General features: G+C 48.0%; 1 protein-coding gene across 1 annotated transcript; it reads right to left on the minus strand.

The window, feature by feature from the left end:
* Positions 1 to 20613: 20613 nt before the first annotated feature.
* LOC306815167 (olfactory receptor 14J1-like) lies at positions 20614 to 21567 on the minus strand (the record flags this gene model as incomplete). Its single annotated transcript, XM_079331797.1, has 1 exon — positions 20614 to 21567. Exon 1 carries the CDS (start codon positions 21544 to 21546, stop codon positions 20614 to 20616), a length of 933 nt encoding a protein of 310 aa, XP_079187923.1. The 5' UTR covers positions 21547 to 21567.
* Positions 21568 to 23252: the final 1685 nt, after the last annotated feature.

A 23252-nucleotide genomic window follows, 5' to 3' on the forward strand; every position in this document is an offset into this window, starting at 1 on the left:
GGCCAGGGGGCACATCTGGGCTGCTGTGTCTGGTTATGGGGCTCCCTGTTCTGGGCACTGAGGAGGGGCTGGAGAGGCTCTGCTGGACTGACAGTATGGGCTTTGGGGCTGTGTGGAGAAGCTGAGGCACCTGGGCTGCTGGACCTTCTGAAGACGAGGCCCAGGGCTCATCCTGACACTGTTCCAGAGGTGGTTTCAGAGAATTACAGATCAGCAAGGCTGGAAAAGTCCTTGGAGATCCTCAAGTCCAACCTGTGCCCTAACACCCCCTTGTCTCCCTGAGCCTCCTCTTCTGCAGGATCAACAACCCCAGCTCACTCATCTGCTCCTCACAGGACTTGTGTTCCAGACCCCTCACCGGCCTTGTTGCCCTTCTCTGGACATGCTCCAGCCTCTCCATGTCCTTCCTAAATTAGGGGGCCCAGAACTGGACACAGCACTCGAAGTGCTGCCTCACTAGTGGTGAGCACTGGGGAAGAATCACTGCTCTATTCCTGCTGGTCACACCATTCCTGATCCAGGCCAGGAGCGACTGGCCTTCTAGGCCACCTGGGCATACTGCTGGCTCATGTCCAGCCTGCTGTCCAGCAGTGTCCCCAGGCCCCTTTCTGCCTGGCCACTCTCCAGCTACTCTTTCCCCAGCCTGTAGCGCTGCAGGGGGTGTTGTGGCCAAAGTGCAGGACCCAGCATTGGTTTTATTAAACCTCACCTGGTTGGATTTGGAACCTGGATCCAGCCTTTCCAAGTCCCTCTGCAAAGCCCTCCTACCCTCCAGCACATCCACACTCACACAGCTTGGTGTCATTTGCAAATTTGCTGATGGTGCACTCAATGCCCTCATCTGGATCATGAATGCAGATATTGAAATCCACGCTGGCTGGCTCTGATCCCTCAGCCATCCTGTAGGTGCCCTGTGATGGCACTCAAGGTGATCCATTCCATCACCTTGCTGGGCACTGAGGTCAGGCTGACAGGCTTGGAGTTCCACAGATCCTACGTCCAGCCCTTCTTGGGGATGGGCTCACATTTGCATCTCCAGTCCTCAGGGACCTCCATGGTGAGCCAGGACTGATGGCAAATGATGGGGACCATCTTGGGGAGCTCATACAGCAGCTCCCTCATTCCCCTGGGATGGATCCCATCTGTTTCCAGAGACACCTGTGAGCATCTGAGTGGCTCAGCAGGTCCCCAGATGCTTCCTCCTGGATTACAGGGGTCTGTTTTACTCCCTGTCCCCATCTACCAGCTCAGGAGAACACTTGTCCTGAGGACTACCTGTCCTGTTTTTGGAAACTGAGGGAAAAGAGGTGTTAAGTACCTCATCCTTTTCCTCATCCTTGGTAAGCATATGCCCCCCTCCAAAAATCTGGAGTTTTTCCTTGTCCTTCCTTTTTCCATTAATATATTGATAAAATCATTTTTGTTGTCCTACACAGAAGTGGCCAGGTTTGGTCCCAGTTGAGCTTTCACGTAATTTTCTTGCTGTATTACTCTCCTGGTTTGTAGGACAGGTGTCTGCCAGTAAAGGCAGAAGTTTTCCTTTGAAATAGAGACTGTAATTCCAATCCCCCCAAGTATTATAATTGTTTGGATCAAGGATTCTGAGGCAGAGATAAGGGGGTAGAAATAACAGCTCTTTTACTAATATATCTATCTGTACATGCAGAAAACAGCAGTTGTTAAAATTACCAACAAAACAGAACAAATAGTTCGGTTCCAGTCCTTTCTTTAGCTGCAGGCACGCCCTCTCTGCGCTTGGTCCCTGTGCTGCAGACAGAACAAAGCCCAGCAGCTGCAGAGAGCAGGCAGGAGCGGAGGTGGGATGGGCAACAGCGGCCACGCCGGTCTTGGGTGGGAACGGGATGGAGCGGGCAGATCCTCGCTCACCGTTTGTATCTGGGTGACCAGATGTGTCCGCAGAGGCAGGAGGCTGGGACGGGGCAGATGCAGGGCAGGTGATCACACAGGGTCTGGCTCTCCTCTGTTCCTGTGTTCGGCTGCGTGGGGCTGGAGACAGAGAGTCCTTCTCTGAGCTCACCGGAAACACGGGTCCCCTCTGGAAGCACAAGAACCCCCTCCTCCAGAAGCCGCTGCCACCTACCCCTTTTGTCTAGAGTCATCAGAGGTCCTGGGTGTAACCCGGCCAGCTCCACTGGCATGATAATGGGAAAAATTCTTTAAATTGACACAGTAATAGAAGAACACTCAACCCCCAACAATGATTCAACAACATCCTTAAAATGACTCTGGGTTGCCTGTCCAAAGCTGATGCACCCTGTATTTTTCCTTAGTTCCTGCAAAAGCTCCATGTCCAGCTAGGCCAGTCATTTTCCACACTGTCTCATCTTTCAGCATACAAGGACAGCTGTCTCTTCCTATTCAAGATTTCTTTCTTGAAGTGGGTACATCCTTCCTGGGCCCCCTTGTTTTAAAAGGCTGTCTCCCTTGAAAAACCTTAGTACCCAATCCAGCTATGCCCAAATCTGCATTCTCAAAAAGCTGAAGCCTGCTCTCTGTAACTCCGATGTAGAAGTTTGTTGATACCCCTCCTTTCACAGAATATTGAAAAACTCAATAATTCCATAGTCACTGTACCCCAAACAGCCTCTGACCACCACATCTCCCGCCAGCCCTTCTCTGTTTCTGAACAGTAGGAGACAGAACTTTCCTGGGGAGTGGGAACAGAAGGAAACCTCCCCAAAGTGCAGACTGGAAGGTTCAGCCTGGAGGTGAGGAAACAGCAAAGTCCCTGCCAGGGCAGAATGTTGGTGGCCGAGGTGTCCCAGCATCAGGCTGGGCCATGCTATGGCTCTGTGTGCCAGGAGTCGGCAGCGCTGGGTGCAGGGAGCCCAGAGAGGGCACAGCAATGCTGGGCTGAGAAATGCTGGGGGCACAGCGAGATGGGTGTGTGCAGCCGGCCAGGGCAAAGGAGCAGAAAACACAGGGGCACAGGCTGCAGGAGAGATGGCCAAGGGCTGGGCAGGGCTGGCAGGGTCAGAGGCACCCAGGCCTTTGTGTCCTGGGCTGGGCAGTGCCTCTGGAGCCCCACAGGAGGAAAAAGCTGCACTTTGCTTGTGCTTCGGCCTTCCCTGAGCAGGCTGGCAGGGCTTGCAGTGTGATGCCATTTGTCCTTTCTGCCCCTCCCATCCCAATGCCCCAGGAACAGCGCCGAACCACCCGTGAGGGACAGGCCCTGCTGGGCCAGGCCTGCGCTCAGCCCTTGGCCTTTCTGCTGCCTCCAACCAACCCAGGCCTTGCTCAGCATTGCAGTTCCTGCTCACAGCCTTTGGCTTTTGCAATCCTGCCCTCAAGGTTCTGCTCTCACCAGTCCGTGGGGAGCCTTTGTCAGTTCCTGCCCTCAGTGGGGTCAGTGATGATCCAAGGGACTTGGAGTTTTCTTCTGAATCTTTGAGCAGCTTCTTCAATACTCTCTCAGTGCCTGAGGGTCCTGGACTCAGCCCCAAATCCACCGTGGGGATCATTCAAATACAGAAAGTTTTCAGGAGCTCTCTTTCTCTCTCTATTTGTCATCAAGTCTCCTGGGCTTGTGCAGCTGCTTGGAGTCAGTTTGGAGTTCTGTTAAGGAGGAAGATTTCAATGTGCATCTAATGACTTTATTTTCCTCAAGGGAATGTTTTTCTTGTTTTAATTTCAGAAAGAAACTGATAGAAGCATTCCGCAGGTGATCTTAATGCTGAATGTCTCCTTAGGAGCTCTGGGCACAGAGAAGAATGAGCTCCTTGCAGACTGATCCAGTTCGGACAACCTGCTCCTCACCCCCGACCTCACCAACCCATGATATCTCCCACTTGGGACTGACAACCGAAAATATAAATAACCTCATCAATTTCTCTTTAAACCAAAAATGTAATTAAATAATAGCATTTTATTTTTCTGAAGTATAATATTACTATTCTATACATTTTAACTTAATTTTAAAAATTATATTAATAATCTTTATATTATTAGCAATCAAATAAATTATTGGTCATTGCTTCTAAGTAAGATAAATCCCATAATTAATAATTAAGATCTATTGGTTATTTATTTCTCCAACTTTAAGATAATTTGTAATGTTTTATATGTGATTCCTGCTAATTAAATTGTAACAATATTGGCAAAATTGTTGCATTATAATTAATCAAAAATTGTATTTAAATGCTTTAAAGCAAAAAGAGATAAAGGAAATGGTTAAACAAAGCAGAAAAAAATCGTCCTTTAGTTGCTAGGTGGGAGGCAGGATGAGAAGGGTATAGGTCTAAGAACAGTGTCTAGAAATAGGTTTTTGACCTTTAATTGAGCCAAATTGGCATGATTTCAAAACACTGGATCCTGGACTAAGGCCTGTTTTGGGAACATATATTTAATTACGTAACTCTAAGTTCAGTGTGCCTGCGCTACCTGCAAGGTCAAACAGCGAACACCGAGGAAGACCCAGATCCTTCATTGGAAACAAGCCCCCTGAAAGGAGGAGAGACCCCCGACCACTGGTGACGCATGGCAACACAACAGAGTGACAGAGATTTTAGGAATAGAAACTAGGAGGAGCTTTCTAGAAGATTCTCTATTAATATGCATTAGTAAACATATAAGTGAGATTTTTAGCTTGACTGATTTGGTACGGTGTGAGAAGAATGGCCCTACCCATAGCCCCAGTTGGGGTATCTCCCAATAGGTTTTACTTATGCTTTATTCAACCAAACCCTATCACACTTGAATTGCTGCTAAATTTTGAATATATTCAAATTTATATAACTCATATGTTTTGATTGTATTCATTTATATACAATTGTATTATTAATAAATTACTGCTAAATTCAACTTTGTGGTTTGATTAATTGGACAAAATCAAACACATCCAATATCCATTTTACATAGTAAGATTTGTAATAATTTTATCATCTTTATTATCAACTTTTACTCAGCCAGGGTCAAGGTGGCACTTAAGGGTCCAGGGAGATATTTCTGGAAAGCATTTGGGGCAGTTTTGGGTCTGGGGAAAAATTTAGAAGGAAGTCTGGGTTTCAGAGTGGGAATTGGGGGTCCAGGGAGGAACTTGGAGGTCAGGGAGGAGAATCTGGGACCCTTTGAGGTCTGGATGGGCAATTGGGGGGCACTCATAGAGCTCTTGGGGGCACGAGGGATGATGGAAGATGTAGGCGTGGGTATAATACAGTGTAAAGGGGCTGTGGTGCATCATGGGAGCTCCAGGCGCAACTGCAATGTCTCTCTGTAAGGTGTGGGGCATGATGGGGGTTGGAGTCTCAGCAGGAATGGCATGCTACCGGAATCGTGGAGCATCATCTGTGCTGTAGTCCTGAAAGTGCCTCTTGCAGACAGTTTGGGGTCCAGGAGGGTACTGTGGGGACAATTCTGCCTCTGAACGGCAACTTGAGGTCCGCAGGGGAGAATGTATATGGTTCAGAAGAGCTTGGAGGGAACTTGGGGAGCTCTACCTGGGCTCTTCAGGACATGGGGCATGGCAGGAATTTTAGGTGACTGACTGGGTTATGAGGTGCTCTGAGCTCACGGGAGATGGCAGGTGATGAATTCCCAGAAGTGGATGTACCGGGCATCTGTGGGCTTGGGAGCATTTGGGAATTCGGGGACATTTTTGGGAGGTTCCCAAATGGGCGCTGAGGGGACACTTGGGGATCCTGGAGGTTCTGGAGGACATCTATTGGACATATGGGGCAGATACTGGGGTACTGTGGAGTGTGGGGTGTGATGGGCATTGTAGTCCCGGATCCAATGAGGCTCTATGGGGCTGCGGGGCATGACAGGAGTTAGAGACAGAAAGGGAAGATGGCGCCAACACCGAACAGCACCCCTGAGGCCTCGATCCCCAGCGCTGAATCCCTTTGGTGGCACCTTGGGCTGGCACACCTCTGTGGAGTGTGTCTGTTTGCAAAGGGGAAAATTAGGAGTTTTAGATTGCATCAAAAATAACAAAAAGGAAAAATTCCTCTTTCCCTAAGACCAGCCAACCCTCCAAGCAAAGCAGGTCCCAGGTGAGTGAGCACCGACAGGATGGGGTTGGGGAATCTGGAGCAAGGTTGTCCACACTGGCTCAGACCTCAAGGCAAAGCTTCTCTGAGCAGGCCAATCCTCCTGAGGAGAGACCCTGGATCAATATCAATCACAGAATGTTGCAATCACCTCTGCTTTCAAGAGAACAGTAATAAAATCCATCCTTTAAAATAGGAATGGATATTTTTAAGATGCACTTCGAAATATTTTCCATAACTATTATAAGAAGCACTCCTAATGAACTGCACCAGACCAGAGGGAAATTAAGGCAGAGCCTTGGTTTGTTAGGAAACCTCTCAAGAATTCCAAGTGAGAATCAAACCCCAAAGTTTCTTAAAGTTTTAATGGATCTCAGGGAGGAACGTAGTAAGAAAGTGTTCCCAAGCCTCAGGCAGAGCAGAGAATTGGAGGCAGAGATGGCAGGTGGGGACAAAGAGAAGCCAAGCCTTGAGGCACTGGGGTACAGCAGGGTCTGTGCCATCAAGGGCTGAGAGGAGACACCTTTCCTGAGCCACTGGGGCCTCCTGGCACAGCTCCAGCAAGGATGGGCACTGTCACCCTTTGTCCTGCCCTCAGCATCCCCCTCACATCCCAGTGCCCTCAGGGATCTGATGGGATCAGTCCCTGGGGAACCTTGGTCAGGAATGGCCCTGGGGGCTCCTTCATGCTCCCAGGGACTGCAGGTTTTTCAGAGGACTTTGGGTTTTGCTTTTGCCTTGGAGTCTCTGAGAGCCTTGTGCAATCATGCCCTCGAATTATCAGATTTAATTAGTCTCTGGAGAGCCCTTCTCAGTAATAACACTCAGTGGGGCTCATTAATACTTCAAGGTACTTCAGTTTTTTAAGATACTTTCAGTTTTCCTTTCTTCTCTGAGTGTCTGAGAGGTTTTTGGGCAATCATGGCCTCCAGTTCTCTCCTCCAAGGAGTCCATGAGGAGCATGTGTTGGGGATGGATCACAGTGTGTGCCATTAATGCTCTGAAACACTTTGGGTTTTTCTTCTGACTTGGACTCCTGGAAAGGTTTGTTCATTCTCCTCTCATGCTTTGAGGTTCAAGGGCTCAGCACCAAATCCATCATGGGGCTCATTTTAAGAAATCAAACCATGACAAACATGACAATACATGGCTCTGCCTTGGTTTGAGAACATATACAGCAATTTGTTAGATTGAGTATTTTGGCTACTTTTGTCTTTACATTTTTATGACAATTTTAATGACTAATCCTTTATAAAATTCTAGAGATGTTTTTGCAAACAAAAATTCTGGCTGACTATCAAGATACAATTTACAGGAATCATTAGTAGATTAGTGGCATAATTTTTAATTCTTTTTCCTCATCTCATTCAGGGTAGGAACAATAATTCTGTTGTCCACAGAGCTGACACCTTTTTAATTGCAGAATAATGCCCCCAACTCTCTTTGCTGTTCAGCTGTACCTTCCTGTCTATGAGTTGCAAGACTTGGTGGGGTCCTTTCCCCTCTGGCCGGAGATGTGCCAGGTCCCAGTCCCTGAGGGGACACAGGCTCCTGGATGGAATTCGTGTGGAACCCCCTCAGTGTCACATCAGCCTTCACATGGAGCCCCATGGATCAGACCATTTTCCAAAGAACTGTTGAGGCAAACATGGAGATTTGGTCCTACAGGATGTGTAAAACAATATCCTATGGCATCCACTTGTTCTGACACAGAACACTTGGCTGCAGGGACACATTCCCATCCTTCTCACCCAGGGTTCAGGATTCAAACAGTGTTGTCTTTTTCCAGATCTGTTCCTTCAGCTGGCTCAGGAAGCCCATTTGGCTTCTGCACTCACACTCTGGCTCCTTTATTAGGACTGGTGCATCCAAAACCTTTAGTTCAATGAACAGCAGAGATTTGAGGTAGATGTTCTTTTTTCACAGTTGTTTTAAAAACTGCAATGTCAATAATTACGCTGCCCTTCCACAATTCAATATGGGGTTGAATAGTCCAACTGTTCACAATTGTTTAAGAGAATTACTTTAATTTCTCCTTGATAATCTGCACCAATTACTCCTCCCAAGACACGAACACTTCAAGGCCAAGCTTGAGTGAACATTTATCAAACCAAAGCATCCAGAAGGAATCTGAATACCTGTTCTGGTATTGGTAACTCTCTTCTGACTTACCCTAACTAATTCTAATGCATAAAGGTCAGGCCTTGCAGCCTCTGGGGTGGTCCTATCAAGGGCCATCACACCCAGAATAATTTCCCAAGAAGTCCAAGTCTCACTGTCCATGGCTGTATTTCCAAACTGGGTGCAGCCATGCATATCCAGGGGGGTTTCCATTCCCAGTGGGCCCATTGCTAAGGGTATGGCACTCATCTGTGAGATGCGATTTTCATTGCAATAAATTTCCATTTCCTACTTTTTTTCATCTGCTCTTTTAGCAACCTCTTCATCTGCTCAATCAGTGCTGCATCTTGTAGGTGGTCTGGTGTATGAAAAACCCAGCAGTCTTACTCACTTTATTTTTCACAGGAACATACAAAGCATTCCACATTCCAGTGTCAGCAAACCCTATAAATACTGCCAATTTCATCTGTTCCTCTTTGATTTGTTGTATACAATCTTACAGATTTCACCAGTGATGTTTGGGTTCTAGACAGTAATTTTGTGTAGAGTATTAAGTGTTACATCCCTGAGCAGGAAAAACTAAAAAATTACTACTTGGAGTATTATTTTACAATGCCATTATATATATGCAAAAGTCCATATATGAAATTTTAATTATACATATACATATACAAAATAACATATATATATATAATATATATATAATATATATATATTATATATGTTTAAAATTATTTTTTATAATATTACTCTATCCTTTGCACAAACGAATTCAAGTTCAAGATTAAAAACCTTTTCCGTCACTCCATGTGGGAGCATTTTGGCAGCAATCATTCTCTCTGTTGGTGCTGTTTTTGAGATGCTGTTAATAAAATTCATCCTCATCTTCCCAAACACACAAGTTCTTTTCATTTTTCCATATTTCAATACATCCAGTGGTTCAGCTTCTTTCAGCTGACTTCTCCATTGTTCTCATGATGCTCTGACCTAAGCCCATTCCAGAGGCAGCAAACTCTAGGAAAGGTTTTCCGTCTACCTGGGAATTTCAGACAGGACTGATTTCTTATATTTACATACAAAAAGCAACATTTTGTGGTGATCTAGCAAGACTACACCAACTTTGTTTTACCAATAGGCAGGGTCAGCAGCAGAGACACAGAGACCAAGTTCAGGAATCAGTGTCATTTCCTCTACATCGTTCTGTCTTCATTCTCCTCTTCTGTTCCCCCCAAAACCTGGCCAGGTCTCAAGGAGGAACCAAGGAAGCTGACTTTGATCATACACCCTCAAACAAGGTCAGATATCAGATTTCAGGGCTTTGTGCAGCTTCTAAATACAAAAAGGTCAATACATGTTTTATCAATGAGTGGATACACCTATCACTAATGACCATGCATATTTTGCTAATGAGCGTATACAATGATAACCTTTGGTTGGAAGGTTCATCCAGAGGTCACCGTTTGCTCAGGGCCTGCTGTCCAGGTTTTGACACTTCAGGGATGTGTTTTCGTGCTGAGTTTGACAGTGCTGGATGAACAGCGGGACTCACAGTGCTCAGAGGTCTTTTCCAACAGAAAGGATTTGATAATTCCAGGATTCCACCTGCTGGATTCAGCTAGGTCCATGTTGGCAGCATTATTTTGGTCCAAAAGTCCCCTCTTGGTCACCTATTGTGGCCTAAAGCTTCAGCTCATTAAGCTAAGCTGCTCAAGCTGAATGAGACACTTGCAGAGAGGAATATGGTTCATCCAATTCCTTCTGGGACACTGAGAGGGGAGGCTGTGAAAACAAGAGCATTTTTTGGTGGGGTCTCCTCTCTGCCCTTCACACATTTCAGTACTTTGAACCCGCCAAGAGCTTTGTCCAAGAGTGCAGTGAAGCAGCTATTCCAGTTTCTAGCTCTGGCTCTTCCCAGTCTCTGACCTTGACTGGTTTTGTCCCTCTTGCTGTGCCCTCTGTTCCCCCTGTGCTCTGTGGCTGCTGCCCAGGACTGTGGAACTGGCACAGAACAAGGGCTCCAGCCCCTCCTTTCTCTGCCCTTGGAGCTGCCTGCTCACAGCAGCCTTTTCCATCTGGAAGCTCCACATGGACAGGGAGACCTCACTTCTGTTTCCTTCACAACTCTAGGAGCCCAGGACTGCCATCTCAATTCCCTGCTGGCACTGGAGGCTCCCAGGTGCCCCAGGCTGCTGTGACACCACTGCACAGAGGAGGGAAGAATGGCAGGGGCTATGCTGAAATTCAGGTCCATGTGCTGTTGCTGCTGCTGCTGCTGCTGTGGGGGTCATTTGTCCAGCCCAGCCCTAGAGTCAGGGATCAGATCTGGACTCTGCTGCTTCTCCCTCGAGATTTGTTATATGGGGAACATAGACGGTTGTGAAAATTCAGGGTTTTTGAAGCCTATAATATGCTTAAGCATGTGGAGGGGAAATAGAGGACATGGAGAAACAGTATCCAACAGAGCACACAGGAGCTTAGTTGCCAGGAAATAACTGTGAAGATAAGATATATTGTGAAAACTCAGGAAAGCAAGACCTAGGTATTATACAAGCCTGACGAAGCAGAAATCTGTGGCTCCAAAAACCATCCAGAACCAGACAAGTTGTTTTCAGTGGGGCAGGTTAACCTGAGGAATAGCCAGACCTGCACTTTGCCTGTCCAGAAGCAGAGGTCAAATGAGGAATAGCCAGACCTGCACTTTGCCTGTCCAGAAGCAGAGGTCAAACAGCAATCACCAACGAAGGAATACGGCCTTCATCCCAAGGACCACCAAACATGACAGCAGGAGGTGTGGCAGATAATTATAATGCAAAGTGGGAAAAGGCAGAGATGGGTGGGCAGGGAGGTGTGGGCTTGTGGGATCAATGTGTATTTACACTTGGAACCTGTCTCGACCAGGTACGCATGGTTTGAAGGAAATATCTCCCCATGTTTCCCAGTTGGCAATGAAACATACACTCTGCAATTTTGCTGTCAATTCCTGATTCCCAAAATCAGTGTGACACTCCAGATGCTCATGGAACCAAGGGCCAGTGTGATACTGCAGGGCCCCATGGAAACAAGAGGCCATTGTGAGCCTGCAGGGCTGTAGCATCCCAGAACACTGAACTTCTGGGGGTGACCAAAGGTTCCTTTACTCGAGCTTGGTGCACAGGAGAATCCCCAGGCAGATATTCTCAAGACATCAAAATGGAACAAAAACTTTCCTGAAAAAGTATATAAAATCAAGGAACTCTTGGAAAGGATTTAATACAACATCCAATTCAACATAAAACACTTACCAGAGCAGGAACTTCATTATCTTACTTCATTTAACCTAGAAGCCTTTAAACACTTCAGTTGCTTTGGTACCTGGAACTGTTCGGTATAGAGCATATTAGAAGGAGAGGAAGGAGACAGAGAGAAAGACAGAAGCTCTATAGAAAGACACGGACATGGCTACCATCTCCTCGGGTTCCTGTTTGGGTGAGACACAGACCCCATCAGAAGGCAGGTACAGTCCATGGGCTCAGCGCCTGCGTCATGTTTAAAGCCCCTGGGCCTTCATGGGTCTCCCAGGTGGGACTTGTGATTGCTCGGGCAATCAGAGCCTGGGTCAGCACCAGCCCACTGTGTGACTGACTAACAGCTCATTCCGAGGTGTCTGGGACATTGATCTCATCCAGCCTCTGACAGTGACCATGGTGACACTGTGGAACCTCATGGAACCATGGGTCAGTTATGACAAGGACAGAAGGAGATCCAAGGACACCATGGAGATACCATGGAACCTCATGGAACCAAAGTGACCATTGCGACACTCTGGTGCCTCATGGGATCGGGGGACCCTTGTGAAGCTCAAGAGTCCCATGGAACCAAGGGTCAGTGATCAAATCGTGGGGCCGTAGAACCAAGGAGCGATCGTGACACAGCAGGGCCACATGGAGCCCAGGCTCCATGGTGACACTGCAGAAGCAAGGAAAGCATTGTGACAAGAAGAATATTGTAACAAGGAGAATATTGTGACACTTTAGGGACTCATGGATGCAAGGAGAATATTGTGACACTGAGAGGTCCTGTAGAACCAAGGCAACATGAAACAGGTCTCGCTGACTGGGCCTCCTTGGGCCACCTGACAGATTGGGCTGACCTTGGCACTTTGAGGGCTGTTGCTCATTAGCCACTCAAGTACTGGGGCTCTGTGATTTCCTTCCTGTGGAAAAGAAACATCCTTCTTGTTGAAGTGGCCATGGTCAAAATTTGGATTTCTTCTCCTAATTTCCTTATATGCAAAGATTGTTCCCAGATGAAATCTGTCAGGACAGACACATCTGGCTGGTTCAGCTACCCAGGGGTTACTTCTCATCTGCCTTTGAAACACTGGCAATTTTTGATTTTCTTTCTTATGGGAAAAAAACCCACCGTTGTCATCTAGGCACCCATGGCCAAATTTGGGATTCCACCTCCAGAATTCATTGTATCCAAGGAGAACTCCCAGACAAAAGATGCCATGACTGACAAGTCTGGCTGACTTTGGCTTCCTGACAGCTGGCTGTCATCTGCATTTTGAAACCCGTGGGCTCGGCGCTTTCTTTCCTAATGGAAAAACTCTCCTTCCATGCCAGGCACTCATGACCAAAATTGATATTGTACCTCCAAAAATCCCTATGTCCAAGGATTGCCTCAGATGAAAGGTGCCAGGAGAGACAGCTCAGGCTGGCTTGGCCTATGGTGCTCAGCTCTCATCTTCTTCCAAACTATTTGGGCTTCACACTTTTCTTTCCTATGAAAAAAAAAACAAACCCCACATCCACTTTGACCTTGTGCCCATGGCTAAAATTGGGATTCCACCTCCAAAACTCTGTACATCCATGGATTGCTCCCAAGTGAATGCTGCCAGGACAGACAGGTCTGGCTGTCCTTGGCCTTTTGGAGGCTGCCTCTCACTTGCTTTTGAAACACTGGGGCTCAGTGCTTTCCTTCAAATGGAAAAGAACGATGGTTCATGTCAAGGTGTCTATGGTCAGAATAGGGATTCTGCCTCCCAAATTCTGGATGTCCAAAAAATTTCTCCCAGGCAAAAGCTGCCAGGACAAAATGGTCTGGCTGGCTTGGCCTCCCAGGAGACACCTCTCTCCTTATCTGCCTTTGAAATACTGGGGCTCAGTGCATTCCTTCCTATGGGAAAAGAACCAACCCTCTTATCAATGTAGAAATGGCCAAAATTGGGATTCCACCTCCAAAATTCTGTGTATCCGAAGATTACTTTCAGACAAAAGTTGCCAGGACAGAGTTTAGGCTGCCTTTAGCCTCTGATGGCCGCCTTACATCTGCCTCTGAAACAACAGTGTTCCATTCTTTCCTTCTTATGGAAAAGAACTGTCTTTCTCCTCCAGGCATTAATATCCAAAATTGGTATTCCGCCTCTAAAATTGCATACATCTGGAGATGGTTATCAGACAAAATTTCCAATACAGTCAAGTCTGGCTGTCCCAGTGCATGTGATGACTGCCCTTCATCTGCCCCTGCAACACTGGGGCTCAGTTGTTTCCTTCCTATAGAGACCATGGTGACATTAAGGGGACATCAAGGAACCATGGAGACCATTCTGACACTGCAGGGTACCATGGATCCAAGGGGCCATTGTGACACTGTGGAGACACAGTGGAACCAAGGGGTAATTGTGACACTGTGGAACTCGTGGAACCAAGGACACCATCATGGCACTCTGGTCTGCAGGGTCCCAAGGGGCAGGTGTGAAACAGCAGGGCTTTGTGGAACCAAGAGGCCATTGATGCATTACATGACCTTGTGCAGCCAAAGGTCCGTTGTGATCCTGCAGGGCAGGATGGATCCATGGAGGCCATTGTGGCACTGTGGGAACAAAAGGGCCATTGTGACAATGCGGGGCCTCATGGAATCAAGGGGCCATTGTGACACTGCAGAAACAAGGTGACACTGAGGGGCCTCGTGGAACCAACAGGACATGGAACAGATCTAGCTGGTCTGGTTCTCCTGGGGGCCTCCTGGCAAGTTTGATTGATCCTCACGAGTTGAGGGTTTCTTCACATCAGAAGGGTTTCTGGAAAACACCAGCCTAGATTAAACAGCCCGAGGGAGGGGCCAGCAGCTGCATGGGGGAAGCAAGGAGAGGAGCCCGTCTAAACATCAACCCATAACTCCCTTTAAGCACCTGAGCCCTATGCTTTCCTTCCAATGGAAAAGAACCATCTGTCCTACCAGGTACCCATGGCCAAAACTGATACTGCCCCTGAAAAATTCCATATATGCAAGGGTTCTCCAGACGAAATCGGTCAGGACGGGACAGAGATCTCTGGCTGCTTGTGGTCTGTAGTGGTCACCTCTCATCTGAAAGAAACCCTGAGGAAAGTATTGGAGCAGGTTTGACTACTAGAACGTCAGTGAGTGAAATTATTATACATGAAATAATTTTTCAGCTCAATAATAATATTCTTTCCACTCTACCAGTGTTATCTGACACTAAACACATCCTCTACCTGTGGATGCAAGTCACCTCTGTAAGCAAACACAATAAAGAATCCAGCAGGAATTATTTGTCTCTAGTCCTCTCTGTCACATCTCCTCTGGAGCTGGAGGTACAGCCGTGGTGCCCACAGCAGTCCTGAGGCTCTGTGCCCCATGGCCTCCCTGCTGGGCAGCCTCTGCCAGCTCCTGCACAGCCCATGCCACCTGTGGGCCTGCACTGACAGACCTGCCCCGGGCTCTGCTGGGCTCTGGGCCAGCACAGAGGCCGGGCAGGGCTGGCCATGGCCGGGAACATGCCCTGAGCCCTGCAGAAGGATGGAGCTGGGCCACAGCCAAACTCAGCCCAGAGCAAACCTGGACTCAGCAGCCAGGGCTGGCAATGCCTGGGAACAGAGGCTAGCTCTGACAAATGTCCTGGGCTCCTCCCTGCTCATTGCATGCCACCAAGGGCACAGAGCAGCTTCTTCTCTCAGCCACTTGCCTGTTTTCAATGCCTTCCACAGGCACTGGCCCTGCCCCACAAGGCCAGTGCTGAGTCCTGCTCCTGCACACTCAGCCAGGCTGAGATGGACACTGCTGCTTTCTCTGACAGGCTCTCTCAGGCCAGCCCAGCTCTCTGGAAGCTCTGCCAGCTGCCCTGAGCTCTGTGCAGCCCCAAGGGCCTCTCCCCAGCAGAGCCCAGCCGGCTCTGGCCCCACAGCTCTGCTTAGGGCAAGGGGCTCTGGGCAATGGCCCCATGGCCTCAGCCCCTGGCAAGGGCACAGCAGCAGCTGCAGCTCAAACAGGACTCAGCCCCAGCCATGAGCAAGGTGCTTGGCCAAGGCAAAAGGAGGCTCCCTGTGTGTCCTGCTCCCCTCTCCCTGAGCTACTGAGAGCTCTGCAGCCCCTGCTGCCATTCCATCTGCCCAGGCCAGAACAACAGCCCCAGCCTTGTGGCCCTGCAGAGCTGCTCCTGCTCCAGGCCAGGGCCCATCCCAGAGCTGGGACAGGCACAAAGCTATGGCCATTTCTGTTCATTCCTGCTCTAATTAGCATGGATCCTCAGCCCCTTGGAGGATACCTATGAATTTTACTTCTTAGGAGGCGTTTTGTTTCTTGAGGTCTTCAGTTCAGGAATTCAGTGAAAAAGGCTCATAAGCATTTCTTCAAAACACCCAAACAGGAAAATCCCCTGGGAATAATTCAAATTTTCAATTCTTCTGTGGTTAATTACAGATATTTCAGAAGTGTATTCCAAGTGAATATACAATAATGAAAACAAAGCAGAGAAAATAATTTATCCTGTTAATTTTTTTTTCCTCTTTAGTGTTGTATACCAGCAATGTCCAATTGATATTGACCCCCAGCACCTTCTAATGCAGTCTGAATAGATATGAAAATCAAGACCATTCATGGCTGACAATCACTAACACCTTGTGCCCACCTCCTTCCCAGCATTTCCCTCTGCGTGTCCCTGGGACTCCTAAGGTTCAGGAATGGTGTGGCCAGCAGGAGCACAGCAGTGATTCTTCCCCTGTACTCTGCACTGGTAAGGCCATGCTTCCAGTGCTGCATCCAGTTCTAGGCCCTCCAATTTAGGAAGAACATGGAGGGGCTGGAGCGTGTCCAGAGAAGGGCAACAAGGATGGTGAGGGGTCTGCAACACAAGTCCTGTGAGGAGTGGCTGAGGGAGCTGGGGATGTTTATCCTCGAGAAAAGTAGACTCAGGGGTGACCTTATAACTCCATACAACTTTTTGAAAGGTAGATATGGTCAGGTGGGGTTGGTCTTTTTCACCAGGCAACAACTGACAGAATGAGAGGACACAGTCTGAAATTGCTCCCAGGGAGATATCGGTTGGATATTAGGAAAAAGTTTTTTACTAAAAGGCTGATAAATGCTGTAATGATCTGCCCAGGGATTAGTGGAGACACCATCCCTGGATGTGTTTAAAAAAAAGATGTGGCATGGCACTTGGTCACACGTGAAACATTTAGGCAGGGGTTGGACTTGATGATCTTGATCTTCCAACCTCATCATTCTGTGATTCTATGAATTCTAGGAGTCTCTCAGCTGAATTCTCTGTTCCTGACCTTACCCTGGATCTCTGTTGCAGATGGAAGCTGCTGGTGCCATTCTCACCTTTAACCCCTAATTGGAATGCAGACAGATGTTCCCCGATGTGTTAAGCAGGTGTTGCTCAATGTTTATGTGGAATTTTTGTATCCTCATGGCAAAAAGGAGACCTTTGTGGAACTGTGTAACCTCATGGAACCAGAAAACCATTGAGACATTAGGGCTGGATGGTGCCAAGGAGATGATTGAGATACTGCAGACACAAGGACACCATGGTGACACTATGGAAACTCATGGAGCCATGGACATTGTGACACAGCAGGGCTTCATTGACCCAAGGAGTGAACTGTGACTGTTCCAAAGCTCATAGATCCAAGGGGCCATTGTGACACTTCCAGAGCCTTGTGGACCAAGGGGACCACAGTGACACTGTGAGGCTCCATGGAACCAAATGGCCATGGTGACACTGAAGCCTCATTGACCAATGGTGCGTTGTGACACTGCAGGGCAGTATGGAATCATGGAGACCACTGTGACAGACCACAGCATCATGGCAGCAAGAGATCATTGTGACGCTGTAGGGCCTCATGGAACTAAGGAGTCATGTAACACTGTGGGATACATGGAACCAAGGGATCATTGTCACACTGTGGGGACTCATTGAATTGCAGAGACCTTTGTGACACCGCAGGGCTTAATGGATTGAAGGGACAGTTGTGACACTGTGGGGCCTCATGGATCTGTTATATATGTGATTCGTGCTAATTAAATTCTAAAACTATTGGTAAAATTGTGGCATTACAATTAATCAAAAATTGCATTTAATTGCTATAAAGCAAAAAGAGATAAAGGAAATGGTTAAACAAAGCAGAAAAAATCATCCTCTAGATGTTAGGTGGGAGTCAGGATAGGAAGGGTATAGGTCTAAGAACAAGTGTCTAGAAATAGATTTTTGACCCTGAATTGAGCCAAACTGTCATGATTTCAAACCACTGGTCATTGAATTAAGGCCTGTTTTGGGGACATATATTTAATTATGTAACTCTAAGGTCAATGTTCCCTGCGCTACCTGCAAGGTCAAACAGTGAACACTGAGGAAGACCCAGAGCCTTCATCAGAAACAAGACCCTTGAAAGGAGGAGAGACCCCCGACCACTGGTGATTCATGGGCAACACAACACGGTGATGGAGATTTTAGGAATAGAAATGAGGAGGAGCTTTCTAGAAGATTCTATATTAATATGCATTAGTAAACAATATATAAGTGAGATTTTATCTTGACTGATTCAGTACGGTGTGAGAGGAATGGCCCTACCTGTACCCGCAGTCGGGGTATTCCCCAGTCAGTTTTGCTTAAGCTTTATTCAACCGAACCATTGCACCTCTATTATACTTAAATTGCTGCTTAATTTTGTATTTACTCAAATTTATATAACTCATATATTTTGATTGTATTAATTTATATACAATTGCTATTATTAATAAACTACTGGTAAATTTAACTCTGTTGTTTGATTAATTGAACAAAATTGATCACATCCAATATCCATTTATAACAGATCCAAGGAGAGCTTGTGACACTGTAGGGTCCCATGGAACAAAGAAGCAACTGTGACACTGCAGGGCTTTGTGGAGCCCAGGTGCTGATGGGATATTTTCTTGGCCTTATGAAGGCAAGGAGAGCATTGTGACACTGAACCTAATAGAATTGTTGCAAAGTATACAATTTGAGGGGGTTTTTTCTATGTAACTTCAGTCCAGGGTTTGTTCGTCTTTGCCCAGCAGGAGGGAATTGAAGTTTCACTTCAAAAGACTCTGTTTGACATGGTTGGGCAAAGCCAGAAGATACACAGGAGGTAAACAAGCATTAAGGAACTTCACCCCCAGTGTGGTTGGAGACACCTAATCTGGGAAAAGAGGGGTAAGAGGAGTAAATAATGGGAGCCTAATTCACATCTAAGGGATCAAAAACAAATAGGAAATTGAATACTAAGAACTGTGCAATTTAAGATCAGTTAAATTTGAAATGTTGGGTTTTATCTGTGTAAATATGTGAAAAGCCTAGTAAAGAACCATATGTGATGAATGATTTTCACTGCAGGACCCAAGCATGTGTGGATGGAATGATTTCTATTGCATATGCTGGCTACAATAACATCCTGGCCAGAAGAAAGTAATGCCTAAATTCTCTAACACCGAGAGGATGTTGTTGGGGAGTAGCTGTTTGTCATTCAGTTTCAGTGTCAGTCCCATTGAGGTCCATCAGCAACACAGACTCCTCCTGGACTCCATAGAGAAGAGAACTGGAGGCCCTGATTGCACAAAGTTCTCAGAGACTCCAAGGCAAAAGCAACTCCCACGAGCAGGGGCTCCCTGGGATCTGCTGTCACTGCCAAAACCTGGCAGGGGCCTCAGCCCTGCAGGTGTCACCCTGCCCTGCCCCTGCCCAAGGTGTCCCACGGCCAGAGAGATGGACACGGGGAGCTCTGGGCACAAGAGCTCATCCCAGCCCTGCATCCAGGGGTTCCCAGGGGACGTTACTCACTGGAAAGTCCAGGAACAGCGGAAGGTGTTTGTGCTCATTGAGTTCATGTCCTCTCACACACACAGAGGATGTTCAGGGCTGTGGAATGTCCCTGCACTGCAAACACAGACTCCTGACCCGGTCACTTGATGTCCCTCCAGGCAGGGAAGAACAACCTCTGCCCTCTGGGGTGAGAGGGCACTGCTGGAAATGGCAATAGCTTTGCAGGGACACTGCTGGGACAGCCCCACCCTGAACACTGCCACACTTCGGCTGTCACTGCTGTTCTCCTCTCCAGGGTGCTGTGTTGGGAACATCCTTGAGAGCAAACTGGGAAGGAGATTGAAGCTTTCAGGCCCTGCACTTGGGAGATGCCCTTGTGTGATGGAAATGCTGTTGCAGAGCACAGCTCTGTCCCAGAAGTACCCTTGGAGCAGAAGCCCTAGAGATCTCTGGCAGTGAGGAGCACTGGGGTTCCCTTTTCACCCCAGCTCTGCCCAGAGGCATCAAACCTGTAGCTCCAGAGAATCCAAGGAGGAAGGATGTCAGGCAAACACTGCAATACAGAGTTCTTTGTTTTGTGTAAGCACCTATGTAGTACAACTCCTGGATTATATAGTCTGTGCTTCACACTAGGAACACAAATACCAAATGAAAAGTGATAAAGATAAGGATTTATTGTGAAGAAATTTTAAACAGTGTGTGTCCTGGGTTGATGTTATCCCCAAATTATGTAGAAGGTTTATTTTGGCTAGCGGCTTGCCTGCCCCCTCCCCTATCGGCTGCAGCCGCTGGCTGGGGGCTGCTGTGCTCCTCCCTGCTGGTTTCTTCCCCCCCCCGCCCCCTCCCCCTGACTCCTTACTTTCACTGCTTGGCTGCTTGTAGCTGCTCGCTGCTTGTTCAGCTGCTTCCCTGCTCCCCCTCCCCCCTTTACTCCCTGCTTTCACTTGGCTTTTTTGCTGGCTTTTTACATTTTTCTTTCCTTATTAGCTGGGAACCATCACCCGATCTGAAAACATCAAGAAGATCTCGGACTCAGTCGTGAAAAGACATATGCGTTCCTGCCCTCGCCAACATCAGAGCCACTCTGAGAGTTACACCTACTCAGACAGATGACAGATTCCTTTGCCATCCGTGTCTGTTTTTTCCTTGGTGTTGGGGAGTGTTTCTTTTTGTGTGCTTGATAGCAAAAACAAGATTTTTCCATATTTCCATTGCAGGAAGTTTTTTCCCGAAACCGGTAGGGGGAGGGGGAAGAGTTCTGTGAGGTTTGTTTTCTGGGGAGCTCCATTGGGAGAGTTTTCCCCCTAATTTTGTCTCAAACAACGACAGTGTGATGCCTGTGCCAACAGACAAACACAGGACACAGAGTAGTCATTAATGAGTAATACCATAATAGTTATACAGGAGAATGAGTGTTTATTGCTTCTGAAAAGCATTCATGATAATTTTCCTCAGGCCATCTTTGAGCTCCTGGTTCCTCAGGCTGTAGATAAGGGGGTTCAGAGCTGGAGGCACCACCGAATACAGAACGGACAGTGACAGATCCAGGGATAGAGAGGAGATGGAGGGGGGTTTCATGTGAGCAAACATGATAGTGCTGAGAAACAGAGTAAGCACGGCCAGGTGAGGGAGGCAGGTGGAAAAGGCTTTGTGCCGTCCCTGATAAGAGGGGATCCTCAGCACGGCCCTGAAGATTTGCACATAGGAGAAAACAATGAACACAAAACAACTGAGTCCTAAACAGGCACTAACAGCAATGAGCCCAAGTTCCTTGAGGTACAATTTGTGGCAAGAGAGCTTGACAATCTGTGAGATTTCACAGAAGAACTGGCCCAAGGTATTGCCCTGGCACAGGGGCAGGGAAAATGTATTGGCTGTGTGCAGTAGAGCATTGAGGAAGCCACTGGCCCAGGCAGCTGCTGCCATGTGGGCACAAGCTCTGCTGCCCAGGAGGGTCCCGTAGTGCAGGGGTTTGCAGATGGACACATAGCGGTCGTAGCACATGATGGTCAGGAGAAAATACTCTGCACCAATGAAGAAGATAAACAAAAAGAGCTGCGTAGCACATCCTGCATAGGAGATGGTCCTGATGTCCCAGAGGGAATTGTGCATGGCTTTGGGGACAGTGGTGCAGATGCAGCCCAGATCAGTGAGAGCCAGGTTGAGAAGGAAGAAGAACATGGGGGTGTGCAGGTGGTGGCCGCAGGCTACGGCGCTGATGATGAGGCCGTTGGCCAGGAGGGCAGCCAGGGAGATGCCCAGGAAGAGGCAGAAGTGCAGGAGCTGCAGCTGCCGCGTGTGTGCCAATGCCAGCAGGAGGAAGTGGCTGATGGAGCTGCTGTTGGACATTTCTTCACTCTGGGCATTGTGGACTGTTGAATGAAGACATTAAAAACTGCAATAGTTTTCCTTGTTTCAATCCTGTGCAATTATATTAGGAATCCTCTTAAATCCACTTCTCTTACTCTGGGGGAACTTAACTAAATGCTTTTTTTGTTTTAGTTCAGTTTTGTTGAAAGCTGAGTTGCTTTCTCATCTTTGAATTGCTCTCAACCTGAACTGTGTGGATCCCAGTGGGAAAACTGTTTCAAGAGGTGCAGGGCAATCAGACCTGTTGGTGCTGCACAGCTGCCCTGTGCTCATTACACCTCCCTCTTATTCAGGGTGATCACAATTTCAACATACTTGAAAAATAAAGTGGAGTTTTTGGAGACCCGAGATTCAAAATCAGTCTGCCTAAACTCTTCTCTCATTTCCTGTGTTGCTGAACAGGGAAGTATATGCAGTGCTGGTCTGGCTCTCTGCAGCCTGGTCTTGTGCCTGCTGATAGCTGTTTATCTCTATCGAGGCCTTGTCCCTGGCAGGTCTCACAGAGACCAGCCCAGCCCTGGGGGCTCAGCTCTGCCCTGCACACCCCTCCCAGCACAGGGCACTGCCCAAGGGCATCTCCCTGCTCGCAGGGCCTTAAGGGCAGATCAGACAAACTGAGATGCTGCAAGCCAAGATGCTGCTGCTGCTGTCTGAAGGCAGAGGAGGGTGAGGAGGCACTTTGTGAGGGAGATGTGAGGCATATTTTCTGATGCCCAATGGGACAGTGCAGGGGTCTCAGTGACACAGAAACACCTGACAGTCCCTTTCCCTTCTCTTGAGGAGAAAGCTGAGAGCAGCCCTGGACATGCAGCACCATCTGCACAGTAGGAGGAATCCACCCTGATGGGGGTGGCTCTTTCCACCTCCAACTTCTCCCCACAGTTCATGGGGAGCTGCCAGGCAGGCTGAGAGCTGCCCCTGGCAGGTGGCACATGCCCTGGGCTGGCCAAGAGCCCTGAGGCCTACAGGAGCTGTTCTGCAGGACAGCCCTGGGCAGCCCTGGCAGCAGTCCCAGCTTCAGCCCTTGCAGCCATCCTGGCAGCAGGAGCCATTCTTCCATGACCCTCTGACCGTGCCCAGAGCCAAGGCTATGGGCTGTGCTGGCTCCAGCAGATCCCTCCATGAGCACAGGGGACATTGCCCTGCACCCACAGACTCACCATGTCCAGAGCTGTGAATATGTTTCCCCACGTGAAGTCTCAGCTCCATGTCTGCCCAGTCCTGATTGCCTTCAGCCTGTCTGTGCCTGGCTCCTGTCTCCTCAGTGCCTGCAGGCAGTGCCCTCAGCCCTGCTGGGCTGGGAGAGGAGCTGCTCCTCAGCAGAAATGTCTTTTTGAATCTTTTCCTGGTTGCCAGTATTTCCCTCTGTTCCAGGAGACACAACACTTGGACTTTAATGACCCTCTAAGGAGTCTGTTCTTTTTAAATCAGATTTGGTCCCTGAGAGAGTGTTTTCAAAAAAACTTCTCAAGAACTTGAAATTAAATTGAAACTCCAAAGTTTCTTGAAGTTTAATGGGTCTCACTGAGGGACTGGACTGAGAATATTTCCCAAGGTTCCAGTTAGAGCAGAACAATGCAGGCAGTGATGAGAGTTAGGAAAAAGAAAAAAAAAAAGGTGTCTCTGATGCTGAGCAAACCTGGATGTGTTTCTAAAATGCAAAGGGCCAAGGCCTGAGCCCCAGC

Source organism: Erithacus rubecula (assembly GCF_903797595.1).
Source record: "Erithacus rubecula genome assembly, contig: scaffold_104_arrow_ctg1, whole genome shotgun sequence".
Classification (NCBI taxonomy): Eukaryota; Metazoa; Chordata; class Aves; order Passeriformes; family Muscicapidae; genus Erithacus; species Erithacus rubecula.